Source organism: Podarcis melisellensis (assembly GCF_964234715.1).
Source record: "Podarcis melisellensis genome assembly, chromosome: 16".
NCBI lineage: Eukaryota > Metazoa > Chordata > Lepidosauria > Squamata > Lacertidae > Podarcis > Podarcis melisellensis.
In genome coordinates, this window is record NC_138533.1 from 12,218,681 (window position 1) to 12,234,191 (window position 15,511).

At 50.9% G+C, this 15,511-nt stretch overlaps 1 protein-coding gene across 4 annotated transcripts; it reads right to left on the minus strand.

Moving 5' to 3' along the window:
- Positions 1 to 1,358: 1,358 nt before the first annotated feature.
- On the minus strand, positions 1,359 to 8,489 carry LOC309358601 (peptidyl-prolyl cis-trans isomerase FKBP2-like). Of its 4 annotated transcripts, none has more exons than XM_081891948.1 (6): positions 8,343 to 8,489; positions 5,963 to 6,141; positions 3,122 to 3,234; positions 2,409 to 2,455; positions 1,843 to 1,878; positions 1,359 to 1,523 (listed from the first exon to the last, which is right to left on the minus strand). In XM_081891948.1, the coding sequence occupies exons 2-6, from the start codon at positions 6,128 to 6,130 to the stop codon at positions 1,462 to 1,464; spliced, it is 426 nt and encodes a 141-aa protein (XP_081748074.1). In that variant the 5' UTR covers positions 6,131 to 6,141; positions 8,343 to 8,489; the 3' UTR covers positions 1,359 to 1,461. The 4 variants fall into 4 exon arrangements, with proteins under 4 accessions (XP_081748074.1, XP_081748073.1, XP_081748071.1 ...); XM_081891947.1 differs by lacking the exon at positions 8,343 to 8,489 and adding an exon at positions 7,762 to 8,257; XM_081891945.1 differs by lacking the exon at positions 8,343 to 8,489 and adding an exon at positions 7,197 to 7,662.
- Between the last annotated feature and the right edge of the window lie 7,022 nt (positions 8,490 to 15,511).

A 15,511-nucleotide genomic window follows, 5' to 3' on the forward strand; every position in this document is an offset into this window, starting at 1 on the left:
CATGCTTCAATTAATTAATTACACAGGTTGTTGGGAACGTGGCTTCCCCATACGCCTCTTGTGGAGGTCCAATGCCACAAGCACAGAAAAGGCCCCCAGAATCCCTTGAAGTCTATTGCAAGGGGATTCTGGGATGTGCCGCCTACAGCAAAGCACACGATATTCTCCAGAGCTTGCTTTCCCTTGGCAGGTGGACAGGACCAGACTGTGGGCAGCACAAGGCCCCACGTTAAGCCAGACCAAAGACAGAAAGGTTGGCTTTGGACAGCCAGGCCACCATGACTGCCCAATCCTGCTGCCAGCCACACACAAAGCACAAGACATGCCTGCTCTGCAAGTCTTTTATTGGGCTTCCAATGCCCCAATACTCTGGGAACAGAATCTGCAGCCTTCTAGATGTACGTAAACTAAAACCTATACCCTCTCAGGCCACTGCCCAGGCTGATCGGAAGCGACATACCCTACAATCCAACGCCATCTGGATTCTGGAAAGACACAGGCTGCCTGTCCCTGGCAAGCTATCTTGTGCATTTCATGTATAGGGAGCTGCCTTGCTTAGAAGCCCAGCCCTTAGTCAATCTAGCTCAGTATTGTCTACACCTGTGCTCTTCAAGCTTGGGGCACCAAATACTGCTGGATAGGGCTGGGAATATCTGGTTTTCTACATCACAATAGATCACCAGCTAAACTTATTGATATACCGATATATCACAATGTCTGAAATAAGGATAGAGCATTGGCTGGCTTCACGGTTTTCCCCACATAGTGATTTTAGTATAGCAAACACACACACCCCAAAAATATTGCCAGGTCAAAAATTATGAAACTCGTATCACAATATGGACTTCAAACTGGTTTTGGATGATAGATTGCCCAGCCCTACTGCTGGACTACAACTCCCATCATCCATCTGCTTAGCAAATGGTCAGGGATGATGGGAGTTGTAGTCCAACAACATCTGATGAGGCCCAGACACCACTCAAAACCGACAGGCAGTGGCTCTCCTGGCCCCACCTGGAGGTGATGGGATCAGGCCAGAGACCAGACACCCACAAGGACTTGAACCCCTGAGGCTGCCTTACACAGCCAGGCCAGCAGGGCACCCAGCCTAGTAATGTCTGCTGCAACTGGCAGCCTCTCTCCAAGGCTCCAGGCAGAGGCCTTTCCTAGTCCTCATACCTTAAGTCAGATGGCAGGGGTTGATCCTGGGGCTTTCTGCACCCAAATATTTGGAGCCCCCCCCCCCGCCACAGAGGTCAGATCGGCCCAAATCTTGAGCCCAAGGAACCCTCCACCTCCTTGGAACAGCGTTGCCCCTTCTCCTGCCACCAGGCCACCCGCTGCAGTCACAATACAACTCTGGTCTGTGCTTTTATTTGGCCCATCGGTATCAACAAATCCTGAGTCGCGTCTGGAGATTACCTCCCCTCCCCGCGTGCCCCCTCCCCCGAAGAGATGTCGCTAAAATTCCTGCCTTCGCTCAATCTTCAGCAGCTCAACTTCAAAGATTAAGGTTGCGCCACCTGGGGGGAAAAAGAAAGGGAAATCACGAATGCAGGCTGGAGGGAGCAGTGCACTACTCATCCCAGCCCCTAGAGCAGGTGCCAGAGGGCCCCTGGAAGCTTTGAGGGCCCCACAGCTGACTGCCTGGAACTCGAGCGGGGCCACTAGGTTTTGATCCCTCCCATTCTCATCTCCTGGTTTTCAAAAGGCCAGTAGGGAGAAGGCAGCTTAAGAGCATGGTATCAAGACTTCGCTTGGGGTGGGGAGGAAGCCCCCGCCCATCTGTTCAGAATCCATAGCAGGACTGATTCCAAGGGGGAAAGGGCATCCACGATTTACCTGGGATTTTGGGTGGTGCTCCCCGGTCCCCATAACCTGTGAGCAAAGGGAGAAAAATGGCAAAGTTACCCAAGAGATCAAAGAGTTCCCTTAGTGCAGGGATGGAGCGATCTGTGCAATTGTTGTGGGATTTCTTTTTTTTTTAAAAAAAAATATTTATAAAATTTTCAAATTTAACAATTAAAAAAAACATTCCATTTTACTTATACATACAATTCTAATCTTTCCACTTTCAGACTTCCTTCAGTCTATATGGAAATTTTCATGTTTTCACAGTTATTCACATTTCTTGCATCTATATTGTTTTGTGTTTTTTTTAACCAAATTAATCTTAACAAATATTATAAAACAATATTTCTTTCCATTATTATCACAGAGCTTCTTGAAAACCTACAAACGTTAATTGACCTTCACATATATTCGATTGTTGTGGGATTTCAACTCCCACTGACCCCTGCCAAAAAATGATGATGGCAACTCCTTGCCACTGCCACCTCCCTGGGGCAGGTTCTGAACCCAGGAGCCCGATTTCTTCCTCCTCCCTCTCCCACATTCCAGCTCCTCACCCAGTTCAGAGGGAATGACCAGCTTTCTCTTCTCACCCTCGCACATCCTAGAAAGACCAAAGGAACAGTATAAATTCAGTTACCAACCAAATACAGTACACGGCTTTGCTGCTGTATAAAAGCAACACGAAACAGGAGGGCTGGAATCTGACTGGAAAATAATTACTTCATTCATATCACTTAACCTTCCCTTCTAACGTTGCCTAAGGGCAGCTATCAATATAAAAATTACATACAAATGAAAAAGAAGCACACTAAATGTAGTTAACACTGGAGAGAAACACAGGAGAGATGAACCGTCCTGATTAACAAGACACTTTAATAAATAAAATGAGCCGGGACAGATGGATTTTCAAAAGACGGCAAAAGGTCATTAGAAGATGCCAGCCAGATCTCCTGGGTGCAATTGCACAGAGTGCTCTCCCCCAACATTCCCGCCAAAGGTGCCGCAGATGCAGTTGGAATACAGCAGAGGCCCTTCCTTTAGGTCATGCCCAGATTATGGAATTCTCTGCTCTTTATTAAAAAAAAAAAAGTTCCAGGAGACCCAAATAAATAAAGTTTTAGGAGCTTTCAAGCATCCTTTGAGTGAAAATCTGTGCTTCTGACTTGCCACTGGAGAAATTGCTCCTTTTCCCCGTTCGGGTGCTTGAAAACCAGCAACCACAACACAGCGGTCACTGCCACACCTGATCCCTGCTGGAAGAATTTACCCAAGCAAGCCCTGATCCCAGCCTTTAATGACTTGTCCAGTCCCCAAGGAGAAGATAAACGGCTGATCACGAGTCAGGCTGCTGTCGAACTCTGTCCCATCCTCCAGCTTGCCCTATGAGAGAGTGCGGAAGTTAAAAGGGGTGTGAGCCAGCCAGGGTTTCTTCTTAAAACATCCAAGATGCTGTGCTTATTATCCCAAAAGAAGAAGAGCCCTGTGAAGTAAGTCCAAAGAGAGCCCATCTAGTCCAGCACCCTGTTCTCACAGTGACCAACTGGATGTCTCGACAGGAAGGCCACAAGCAGGACCCAAACGCAACTCTTGAGAGCCAGTGTGGTGTAGTGGTTAAGAGCGGTAGTCTCATAATCTGGGGAACCGGGTTCGCGTCTCCGCTCCTCCACATGCAGCTGCTGGGTGACCTTGGGCTAGTCACACTTCTCTGAAGTCTCTCAGCCCCACTCACCTCACAGAGTGTTTGTTGTGGGGAAGGAAGGGAAAGGAGAATGTTAGCCGCTTTGAGACTCCTTAAAGGGAGTGAAAGGCGGGATATCAAATCCAAACTCTTCTTCTCTCCCCACTTGTGATTCCCAGCAACAGACATTCAGAGACATACAGACAAGGGAGCCAGTGTGGCTAGCAGACACTGATAGCCTGGTTCCTCATGGATTTGTCTACTCTTTTAAAAGTCATCACTACATCTTAATAAAGTGAATTCCACAGCTTTAACTATGTGCAGTTTTAACTAAGCACATGTATACAAACACCCTCCACAGCAGGAGGATGGCCCTCCTGTGGCCCTCCGGAGTCCAGTCATCGCTGGACTACAACTCCCATCATGCTGGCTGGGCTGATGGGAGTTCAACAACATCTGGAGGGCTGAAGGGTCCCCATCCCTGCTCCACCCTAGTAATGAAACCCCAGGGTGTTTCAGCCTTGCTCTCTCACTGACTGACTAACTCAGGGCACATTCACACATGAGCGTCTATCACTCAGTGATTCACTGCTCCACTGCAGAAAGTGACTCATAAGAACCTGAGAGGCAGAAGCCCTGCTGGGTCAGAGCAAAGGTGAGTCAGGTCGAGGGCCCTGTTTCCTAACAAGGGTTAATGAAACGCCTGTTGAGAAGGCCACAAGCAGGACATGAAATTAATACACCCACCCTCTTTTCCCCTGCTGCTCAGATGACCAGGGGCCCTCAACTCTGGAATCCTGCCACCATACAGAGCAGGGATAACTGCCAAATTGAGATGGTTTTAAAAGGGGATTATTTATTTACTTGGTACATTTCTGACCCACCCTTCATGATTCGATCCCTGGTCCACTTACACATAAATTTTTAATTTATAAAACAAACACATCCCTTTAAAAAAAAAAGCTTAAAAAGGGAGGACAAGACTATCAGTGGCTACCAGACACTAATCTCATGATGCAACCCTCAGGATTGTTTTTGAGTCCCATTAGCTGGGGGAAAATAGTGAGAGGTGGCTATTGCTGTCATACTTATGGGATTCCCAGAAGGATCTAACTGCATAAAAGAGAGCTCTGCTGCATGAAGCCAGTGGCCCATCTAGTCTAGCACTCTGTTCTCAATGGGAAGCATGCGAGCAGAACCAGAGGGCAATGCTGCTCTCCCTAACTGTGATTCCCAGCAACACAGAATTCAGTAGCATACTGGCTGGCTGCTATGGGAAAGAGGAAACTGAACTAGGTAGCCTTTGGTTTGATCCACAGGGGCTCTGTTTATGTTCTCTGGCCAAATAGAGGTCTGGAAATTGCAGAAAGGAACTAGGTAGAGTAACCTCATGTCCATATGGTTGGAATCAAAGGGGGGTAAAAGCTCCACCCCCTTCTCCTCCTCACACAGGGAACACAGAATTTTTCTCTGGTTGTCCATTTCCTGCATTCAAATTGCCACTAACACAGCTAATCATTGTGTGAGTTAGCAAGGATGCATGGCTGAAAAATGCAGCTGAGCCAAGCATATGCTGCAATGGCAGCATTTAGTAGTGGGTGCAGAATTCAGTTGCTTCAAGAATTCCTTTTTAAAAAAGCTAAGCATCTAGTCCTTATGGTCACAAATATTTCCATCAAAGCCTTGGAGATACTCCTAGTGAAATCTCAGAGGGGTTGCTGAATTAAGATGTCAAGGAGTAGACAGTTCCATGAGACACAAGACGCGTGTGCCTAATTTACAGTAGGATTCTTTTTTCTTTTATTTCTTTCTGTTGAAGCTCTGAACTTGGGTCACCCACAGACGTCTGCCTTCCTAAACAAACCCAACCCCACCAACTTAGCAACCACACACACACCAATTTTGGCAGGAGTTGCTGACTCTCACTTCTTCAGCTCAGGGATGGGGAACCTGCAGGCCCTCCCGGCTGTTGGGCTCCAGCTCCCATCAACCACAGTGAGCATGGCCAGCATACAACTCTGTGTATCTGAAGAAGTGTGCATGCACACGAAAGCTCATACCAAGAACTAACTTAGTTGGTCTTTAAGGTGCTACTGGAATGAATTTTTTTGTTTTGACTATGGCAAACCAACATGGCTACCTATCTGTAACATGGCCAGCAGCCAGGGATGATGGGAGCTGAAGTTTTGCAATACCTGGAGGCAGGCAGGCAGGTCCCCCAGCCCTTCCCAAAGAGCTACAACTCTGTGATGAGAGAGCAGGGGCTGGAGTCTAGAAATGCATGGAAGGCCCAACAGGTTCTCCACTGGATTACGATTCACCCTTTGACAATTATGTCTCTCCCCCGTGGCTTCTGGAAAAGACCCCGCAAACCTCAAGGTGCTCAGCTAACGCTGACCTGCCCTTCCACATCACGCCTGCAGCACTCACCGTATAATGCATGTGGAGCACATCACCCTTGCGGGACTTGATGGGGCAGTTGTCCACCCGCTTCTTGACCCCAATCTGGAGCTTCCGTTTGCCTTCCGTGCCCAGACCTAGCGAGAAGACTGCACACAGCGCCAGAGCGAGTAATGTTGCTCCCTGGCTCACCTGCATCGCATAAGCTCCTGGAAGGGCAGAAACTGGTTAGCTGGGGAGAGCTCTCTGTGGCTAAAAGTCTACTGTCACCACTATCTCTTGCTTTGTTGATCACAATGTTACAGGAAGGCGGAAATGGAGCTGGCTTCCTGGCAGTGGTGTCGCTGCCTTTTATCAGGAGGCAGGGGGAAGTTGAAGCTGTCTATGTGCACCAATGGGAGTACTTGAATGGCTCCACCAGGGTGCCCACACAGCCCTGATTTCCCCAACACTTCACCCCTCCCTATAAGCAGCAGTGACATTGCTGCTGGCAAGCAGGCGCGGCAGGCCCGCCCCACACTGGGCAAGCCACTTCTGTGGAAAGGGATCCATTCAGCAGCTGCCAGACATAGGATTCGGTTCACTGTCCTTGTACATACAGGAAAAGGAATAATGGGGAAGAGCTCCAGTCCTTCCATGCCGACACATACCAAGACATGAGTTCTATTTGGGAAGGTCCACAACACAGTCATAAACACCTGCCTTGCATGCAGAAGGTCCCAGGTTCAACTGTCAGGTAGGGCCCTGCCCCGTTTTTCACATGGTGCCCCAATGAACAGAACAGAAGCCTCCTCCCCATGAAGGCCCATCCTTGAATTACAGTAATTCATGCAAATTCAACACTCCCGCCCCAGTCGCCAGCACCCCCAGCTCCTACCCTGGCATGCAACAGCATGCGGTCCATTCAGGTCCCCCCGGGAGCCTCCGGACCCCGACTTACCCGTGCAGCCAGAGGCGCCTTGGACTCTGCTCCCTCCCCTGGTGGCAGCCGCCGCCACCCCACTCCAGATTCTCTCAAGGATACTGGGCTGTAGCCACCCCAGGAATAATCCAGCAAGGTCTCTCTGCTCCACCCTCCCTCCTCTACTCCCTAGTCCTCTAGACAGGATCTCCCCATATGAAATCATCCTTATTTCTAACCCTTTCCCTCAGGTATGAGCCTAGCATTTCCTCCCCCCTCCCTCCCAGGTGCAGTATCTCCCTCCCCCAACCCATGCCCCCCAAATAGCACCCCCGCCCTAAGATACCCCATATCCACCCTCACCTTGCCCCCCTTTCCTAGGGCCCTCCTTACGGAAGGTCCAAACCCTGGTCTCCTCTGCTTCATCTTCTTCATTACAATTTGTCACCTTGGCCCAGACCCACATGATCCCAGCCCCAGAGGGATCCCTCACCTTGTGAATCCAGACATCCCCAGGACCCCCACCCGCAGGAACTGGCTTCTCTCGGGGGATCCAGACCTGGCTACGTTCAGGGGAACAACCGACACCCCTAGATTCGGGCTTCCACTCTCTCTGCTTTCCCTGGGGACTGGCTTCCCGTTGCAGCCACGGCAGCCCCGTCCTATCAGAGGCCCTGGCTGGCTTGCGGGGCACCCAGACCTGCCCAGAAGCCTCCGCAGGGTCCCGGTACCACTCCTTCTGGACCCACATCCCCGCTCCCCTTACAGGATCCCTCTGGGGACCCACATGCCCCAAGATCCCCCCGGAGTGGCTGCGGCTGACGCCCCGCGCCGGGAACTCTGGTTCCTCGCCGCCTCTTCCCCTGACCACCCCGGGGCCCCCCGCACCCAGCTCCCAATCCTCCCTGTGGGAGAGCTGGGTCCCCACCTCTTTGGGGGCGCCCTTTCCTTTCACGGCCACAGCCACGCAGGACTCGCAGACCCCCACGCACCACGAGGCTCTCTTCTCCTGCCTCGCTGCTTGGCTGCTCCTCCCTGAGCCGGGCGGAGGGCGGCCCAGGCTCTCCAGGCTCCCGCTGCCTGGGGGGCCCCCAAACCCACGAGGCCCCCATCTGCTCATCGTGACTCTCCTCGGGCCACCCTGTCCCTGCGGGGCCTTCCCCACGGCTGGGGCCTGCATCCCCCCATTGTCAAGGGCCCCCACGCCTGGACCCCAGGACACCTGGGTCCCTACGTCCCTCCGCTCCAGCTTCCGTGGCTCCTGCGTTGCCGCCGGCCCTGCGAGGCCCTCCTCGCTACCAGCCACCCCCCACTTGCGTGCGCCGGACGCCTGGGTCCCTTCGGGCCCGCTGGAGCCTCCCCGCTCCCTCCAGCCCGCCTCTTGGGGCTGCCCCATATCTAGGTCCCCAGGCTGCTGCTGCCGACCCTCGCTCGGTCCAAGGCTCCTGGGCGCCCCCCTTCCCTGTCCCCCCGTCTCCTCAGGACCCCCCATCCGCCCCCCCTCCTCACCTCTCCTTTCCTCAACGGATACCACCCCCCTCTGCGCATGCGCGCCTCGTAACGCTGATTTGCCTAACAACAAGGGAAGCAGCCGTGGGGTCCGCCATGTTCCTTCGCCCGCCCCGAGGCAGGTTGGCCGCCGTCACGTGATCAGCGCGGCGCTATGTGACAGGCGCTCGGCTAGCTATTTTATAAAAATCAATAACCGGCATTACGATTCTGGTTCTCTTCACTCGGGACATGGGAGAACTAATCAGAGAAATAAAGGCATGCCCCCCCCCTCAAAACACAAAAATTATAACGGCCCCTGCTTGCACGTGACAAGGGCAAGGCGTCACTTCCGTTCTGGGCTGCAGTAGGCGCACTGACGTGTGAGAGCGCCCCCTGGTGTTGGAGTGGAGAAAGGGGGCTCCCCGGCTTCTCTGAAAGTGGCCTCGTATTCATCACGTGGCTCCGATGATGATGATTACCTCGCCCATCTGACTGGGAGGGCGCTAGCCACTCTGGACGGCTTCAAACAATTAAGCCTGTTGTGAAATGAGGCTCTTGGTGAAATACAATTTTTTGGAACATATTTCCCCAATGCGATTTTATTTTTTAATTGTTTATTAAATTTATTTTTCTTTCTCCCCACGCGTTGTAAAACCTACATTTCAGCCAGCTCCCAAGTGGTTAACAATAAAAATTGATTTTAATTTTTTTTTTAAATCATTGGGTAAAATCTTCCTTGGCGTGCATTTTATTTTTAATGTATTTATTGATTTAATATTTTTCATTTATTTCAGCAGTCCCAACGCATGCTGACGTTGGAGCGCACCTCACTGATGGAAAATGGGGCTTACTCCCCAGGAGACATTCATAAGTTATTTCCTACCCCGCCCCCGCAGCCAGGTGAATTTAGGAACACAAGAACCTGCATCAGATCTTGGATCTATCTAGCTCTCAGTCTACATTGACTGGTAGTGGCTGTCCAGGATTTCAGTCAGGGGTCTTTGCCAGGGATATATGGAGATGCCAGGGATTGAACCTGGAACCTTCTGCATGCAACGCAGATGCTCTAGCGCTGAGCTATGGCCCTTCCCCAAATGTGCTGTACCCACTGCATTGCAGCCTCTCCTTGTATGATGCAAACCAAACGAGCAAGAGGAGAGGGTCATTCACCCCTGATGCTCTAGTATTTTTGTGCGCCAACACCCATCCTCCTTCCTAGCTTTTAGTAGTGGCCTTGGGAAAGGTGGCTGCGGAGAGAGATTTCTCCCCCCAACTCAACATTCAGGCCTCCAACTGGACTCTGTAAATATTGACTCAAGGTTAGGGCCAAAGTCTGCTTGGAAACCCCACAGGGCAGCTTTTCCAAATGCCCATTCCTGGGAAAGACATGGCCATGTGTCCCAGGCTGCCCATAGGACATGAACCCAAGTTAGGAGGCCCCACAGGTCCCCCACCACTTCCAAGAATCTTGTTTCTGAATGTGGCCAAAGGTCACTCTCATCCGATGCCCTGTTTCCAAGGCCGGCCAGTCAGATGTTTTTCGGGAAGACCACAAGCAAAGGGATGGAGGAAACAGTCCTCCCCTGTAATTGGCCTCCCTGTTCTATCTTAGCTGTGGCAGTAAGGCTGGTTCCAGAAGGTTGGCAGCGCTTGGTATTTACCAGGGCCCCAAGACCCATGGCGCTGCAACGTCTTCTTCGGACAAAACACCCAGGAAGATCAGGAGTAGCCTGGGAGAAGTCTCAGTTTGCACATCATAGGTATTCCAAATTATGGGGGCCCAATGAGAGTTCAGTGCCTGAGCCCACTCCCCACTTTCTTCACGCAACACATGCTTTTATCATCCTCTGTTGTGCTTCTCTTGGGCGTCTTTGATTCTTAACCCAGGGATGGGGGACCTCAGCCCCAGGGGACACATATGGACCTCCACAGCCCTCCATCTGGCCCTTGGGACCCTCCCCAGGCCACACCCCCTCCAGGCCCCAGCTCTGCAACCTCCTTGAAGGTTTTTCCTGGCTGGAACCTGTCCTTGAACTGTGATAATGCTCTTGCTTATCTGGATGGGGAATAGAATGTGCATATAGAAACCAACCAATTGCACAAAGGTAAGATTTACATTTGTTACCCCACCCACTTTTGCCTTTGGCCCCGCCCACCCCTGACATGTGGCCCCCGGGAACTTGTCAAGAATAGAATGTGGCCCTCAAGCTGAAAAAATGTTCCCCACTCCTGTTTTAACTGAAAAGTCTGCGAACTAGAGTTGTTAGGAAACTGCTATTCCCCTCCCACAGCTACAATTCCCTGGGAAAAGGGATTGGTGGCTAAATCACTCAGGGTATTCTTTTGGTACTGACATGCTTGCCACCCTGAAATCCTTTGGCGGAATTACAGGACTGTACAGTAAGCCCACAACCTGCGTGCATGTATCTTGTGCTAATTCAGCCTTATGGACTTGGGAAAGATTAAAAAATATACGGTATATATTCAGGGGGCAGATAGGGGGAAAAAGACTTCTGCAATCCCAACTGCCATTGCACCCAATGTGTTTTGACTATGTGCAATTTTGGCTTTAGGTGCAATCCCTGGAACATAACCCCTGTGTAAGTTGCTGGCTTAATTTATAAATTTAGCAAAATAATAATAATTAGGGTTGGCCCAGGTCAGGAGCACCCCAGACCCTGAGATTTCGGGGCCCAAACCTGAGACCTGGGGAGGCCACTGGTGACATCATCAAGGGCGGCCCATCCATTAGGCAAGATGAAGCCACTTGCTTCAGGCAGCAGATCTGCCTCCCTGCACCGGCAGGCTTTCACCCGTGGTTCACATAACCCCACTGCCCTTGCCACTGCGTCAGGGAAAGATTGGTGGCAGGGTGTAGGCAAAACACCTCGGGCCAGCCCTGGGGGTCATAGGGAGACAAGCCCTGGTGTTGTGATGGGGGTGGGCCCAGGTGATTCTTCCTTTGCGCTCCCTCCCACCACTGAGCCCTGGAGATGGAGGTTAATTGGGAAAGGGGAGGGGAGGAGGGCAGATCCCTCAGAGAGTCTGTGCAATAATTTGGAACTGGACTAAAGCTTGCAAGCTGCATGCGTAGTCTTCTTGATCAATTTTTTTCCAGGCACTCTCTCCCACATGGAGATTTGAGCCCTCCCCCTGCCAGCTGGAAGGGGCCAAGCAAACCTGGAGGCTTCAGGGCAGCCCTGGAGGTCTGGCAGCCCTAGGAATAATAGATAGCGGAGTATGGTATGTGACCTGGTCAAGAGAGAGGGGGAGGCAGGAAGCTCCCGGGCACAAGTCAGCCAAAGAAGGGGAAGGGTGAAATATTGTGCAGAGGCCCAGGCGCCAGAGCCGAGGCTGTGAACACACTCAATGCAAACCCTTCCAAAGAGACCACCACAATATATTAGACATATATGGTCTGGAGACTAGCCGATAGCGAAATATGTAAATACTTGTAAGTGCGACAAAATGAGCAGAAAGGAGAGAAGACCACGGACACGTCATCTCAAGGCCAATCAGCCATTCTAAAAACAAGACCTTCAAAGGCAGCCATGCTGCCAGCTCAATGCAGTTTTGCGATGTGATTTAGCCATATATGTCAAAGAGCAACTGTCTGTTTCCCAGCCTCTGTTTTGGTGGACGATTTTGGCCAGAAGTTAGAATTGACACCGCCCCCCCCCCCAGCACCCTTGGCTCTGTCCCTGGTCCAGGAACCAGACTCACAGAGATGTGGAAAGCAATGCTTTTCTTGCCATGCCACAAAGGGAAACCTAGTCTCTAGTTCAGGGGTCAACGGGCCAAATCTAATTCACAGGCCAAACATCAGACTCCAAACATTTGTCCCTCCATGCCATTTTTCTGCACCCATGGCCAACTGCCCCACACCCTGATGTCATTTCATGGGGAAACTGGCTGGTGTACCTGAACCCTGCAGTACCGTAAGTAGGATTGACACATCCTGTTCAGGAAGTCTGGTCCTGCTTGGGCCATTCCCAAGAGCCAACTTGGACAAATGGGTGGGAAAGCCCACCTGCCAATCACCTTACATCAGTGTAACATCAGATGATTGGCATGTGGGCAGTCCCACCTACCTGTTAAAAGTCAGCCTTCTGGGGAGGTGGGTGGAACATTCAGAGAGCTGTAGATCTTTGCAAAGTGCTGGGGAACCTACCTCCTTCCAGATATTGCTGGACTACAATTCCCATCATTCCTGGCCATGCTGGCTGAGTCGCGAGTCCAGCAACATTTGGAGTGCCCGCTTGTAATTATCTGGATGGCAGGGTTTTGCCCAGTGATATGCGTATGAAGGAAGAAATGACAAGCCTTCCCCTGAGCACATGAGGAGTGCATAAGGACACAGTTTCTAAGATTCAAAGGTTTCCAGATTGAAGAACCCGTAGCTTCCGCAGTTGGGAAGGCTTTAGAGTCCTCGCACGTCCCCATTTAGGATCAATCTGCTTGTTGTTATGGAGCCAGCTCCTTATTCTTCTAGTTATGTGAAACTCACACAGCCAGGATCCCCCGACGCACACACACTGACACACACAGCCGGCATGGCCTGGGGAATCCATGCGGAGAAGCACGTCTCCGCCTGGCACTGCCAATGCTGGGCATGGCTGGGCCCATTCAGCCAGCCTGGGAAAGAAAGGAGCGAGGGACTCAGTCATTCACGGGCCCTGAAAAGAGGAGTCGAGTTCCACGGGGCTGGGGAGGGCCAGAGGGAGGGCGCTGTGCTAACAACGGCAGCCCAACTGGAGCTGCAGGAAAAGCCCGGCACTGCTTCACCCTGGCCAAAATACCTTGCCAATTTATAAACTGCTACCCATTAGCCACAATAACTAAATGGGAACGGTGGAGCAGCAAGTAGACATGGAGCCAAATAGAGCCTCCACAAGCAGAGGCAGTCTGCTCCATACCAGATGCTGGCAGTGAGAGATGGCTATTGTCTCCACGCCATGCTTTGTGGGCTTCCCAGGGGCGTCTGGCTGCTGACCACTGATGGAAGCAGGATGCTGGGGCAGGTAGAGGGTAGACTCTGGATTTTTACATCTCTGTGGCCTGGCAGAAGACTTGCTTGTCTCTTCCAGAAATGCAAAGAATGCCCTTCTCAGAATGAGGCAGCCTCCTCTAGGGTATAACAGGGATCCCTTGTGGATACTTTCTCATCCACCCACTTTTTTCCCTTTTGCAAAACCTTTGCAGAAAGTCTGCTTCCGTATATTCAGCAGCAGCTGGGGCTAAATATGTTTCACTGAAATATTCCACCAGCACTCCTTTACCCCGTCTGCATTTTCTTCCTCTGCCCTAAGGCAATTTCTAATTTGTAAGCTTGCCCCCTTTTACTTTGTCAAACACCACTGAGATCTATAAGGTGTGGGGGACCTTTGGCTCTCCAGATGTTGGTGAATTATAAATCCCCTGGCACCTGCCCATGCTTGATGGAGCTGATGGGAGTTGTAGTTCATCAACATGTGGAGGGCCAAAGGTTCCCCACATCTGCTGTAGATGAATAGAGATTAAGGTTTTAATGCCACAGTAAACATGCATGTGCCCGGGATGTTTTCCACTGTGGGCTAATAGCAACTTAGCGGAGTGTGGGAGGGGGAGGGGGAAGGGTTTTGATTCAGGAAATGGCACAGGAGCAAGTGTGAAATACAAATTTCCTCTTTTCCTTGAGGTTTTCCAGATAAGCTGGCCTCTAGAAGTACCTGTAATTAAGGACGTACACCTGAGTTTGATTATTTCCTCCTTCCTCCCCACCCATTTTCCTTTTGTGCTATGTCTTTTTAGAATGTAAGCCTGAGAGCAGCCATAAATGTCTCATTTACGGTTGCCTATATGCTGCTCTAGAAGTCTTTATTTGGCTGAAGAGCAAAATAAAAATTATTTAAATAAATACATAAAATAAAGCCTATCTTCCCTGAGCAGCATTGCCCTGGCCAAAATTAGAGTCCCTTCTGGCTGCCATTAGGTAAATTGGGGAGGGAGGGGGGGATATGGGAAGTCTGCTCACAAATCTCCTGCACAAATAGCATTGCATTTGCTCATGTTTATTCCCAGGGACGCGGGTGGCGCTGTGGTCTAAACCACAGAGCCTAGGGCTTGCCGATCAGAAGGTCGGCAGTTCAAATCCCCACGATGGGATTAGCTCGCGACGGGATGAGCTCCCGTTGCTCGGTCCCTGCTGCCCACCTAGCAGTTTGAAAGCACGTCAAAGTGCAAGTAGATAAATAGGTACCACTCCGGCGGGAAGGTAAACGGTGTTTCCGTGCGCTGCTCTGGTTCGCCAGAAGCGGCTTAGTCAGGCTGGCCACATGACCTGGATGCTGTATGCCGGCTCCCTCGGGCAGTAAAGCGAGATGAGGGCCGCAACCCCAGAGTCAGTCACGACTGAACCTAATGGTCAGGGGTCCCTTTACCCTTTACCTATTCCTTATTCCTCCAAATGCTTTCATTAACTCCAGATTCGACATTTGAATTGACCGCTCCTAGGGGCAGGGGGTTTACCTAACATCTGCTCTAACCTGTGAAGCATCATATATATTGCTTGCTAGCCTGTTAATTGTTAAGTTGGAGCTGTAACAAGATGCTGCAGCACAGCAAGATGTTGTTTGAGAATCCAGCTAGCTGTGCCCTATTCCAAAACACTCCATTCCATATCCACCTAATAGTCAACCACCTTTCTGTGGCCAATGAGTATGCTCAGTCCTTACTGGAGTGTTTTTGGGGTTTCCCCCGACTTAGGATTCTTTTCCTAAACCTTGCGTGTGTGTGTGTGTGTGTGTGTGTGTGTGTGCGCGCGCAAGGGGGAAATAGCTGCTCTGTCTGGTGTTCGTGTATGTCAGTACATGCATTCATTTGTTTGAGTGAGCAACGGTAACTCATTAGATGAAGTGCCCTCGGCTTCATAAACATTTATGTAAAGCCAAATTTCCCCAGATATTTAACCCTGGAAGCTATTATGAACGGTAACACTTTCACTGTAAAATCCAAAATTCCTTTGAAAATACAGCTGAACTCACCCCACCCGTTGCCTCCTTCTCCCCACCCTGTCCTAATTTAAATTTAGGAGCATAGGAATCTGCCTTCTACTGAGTCAGACTATTGGCCCATCCACCTCAGTATTGTTTACTCTGACTGGCAGCTGCCCTCTGAGGTTTCAGGCAGGCAGTCTCTTCTAGCTCTTC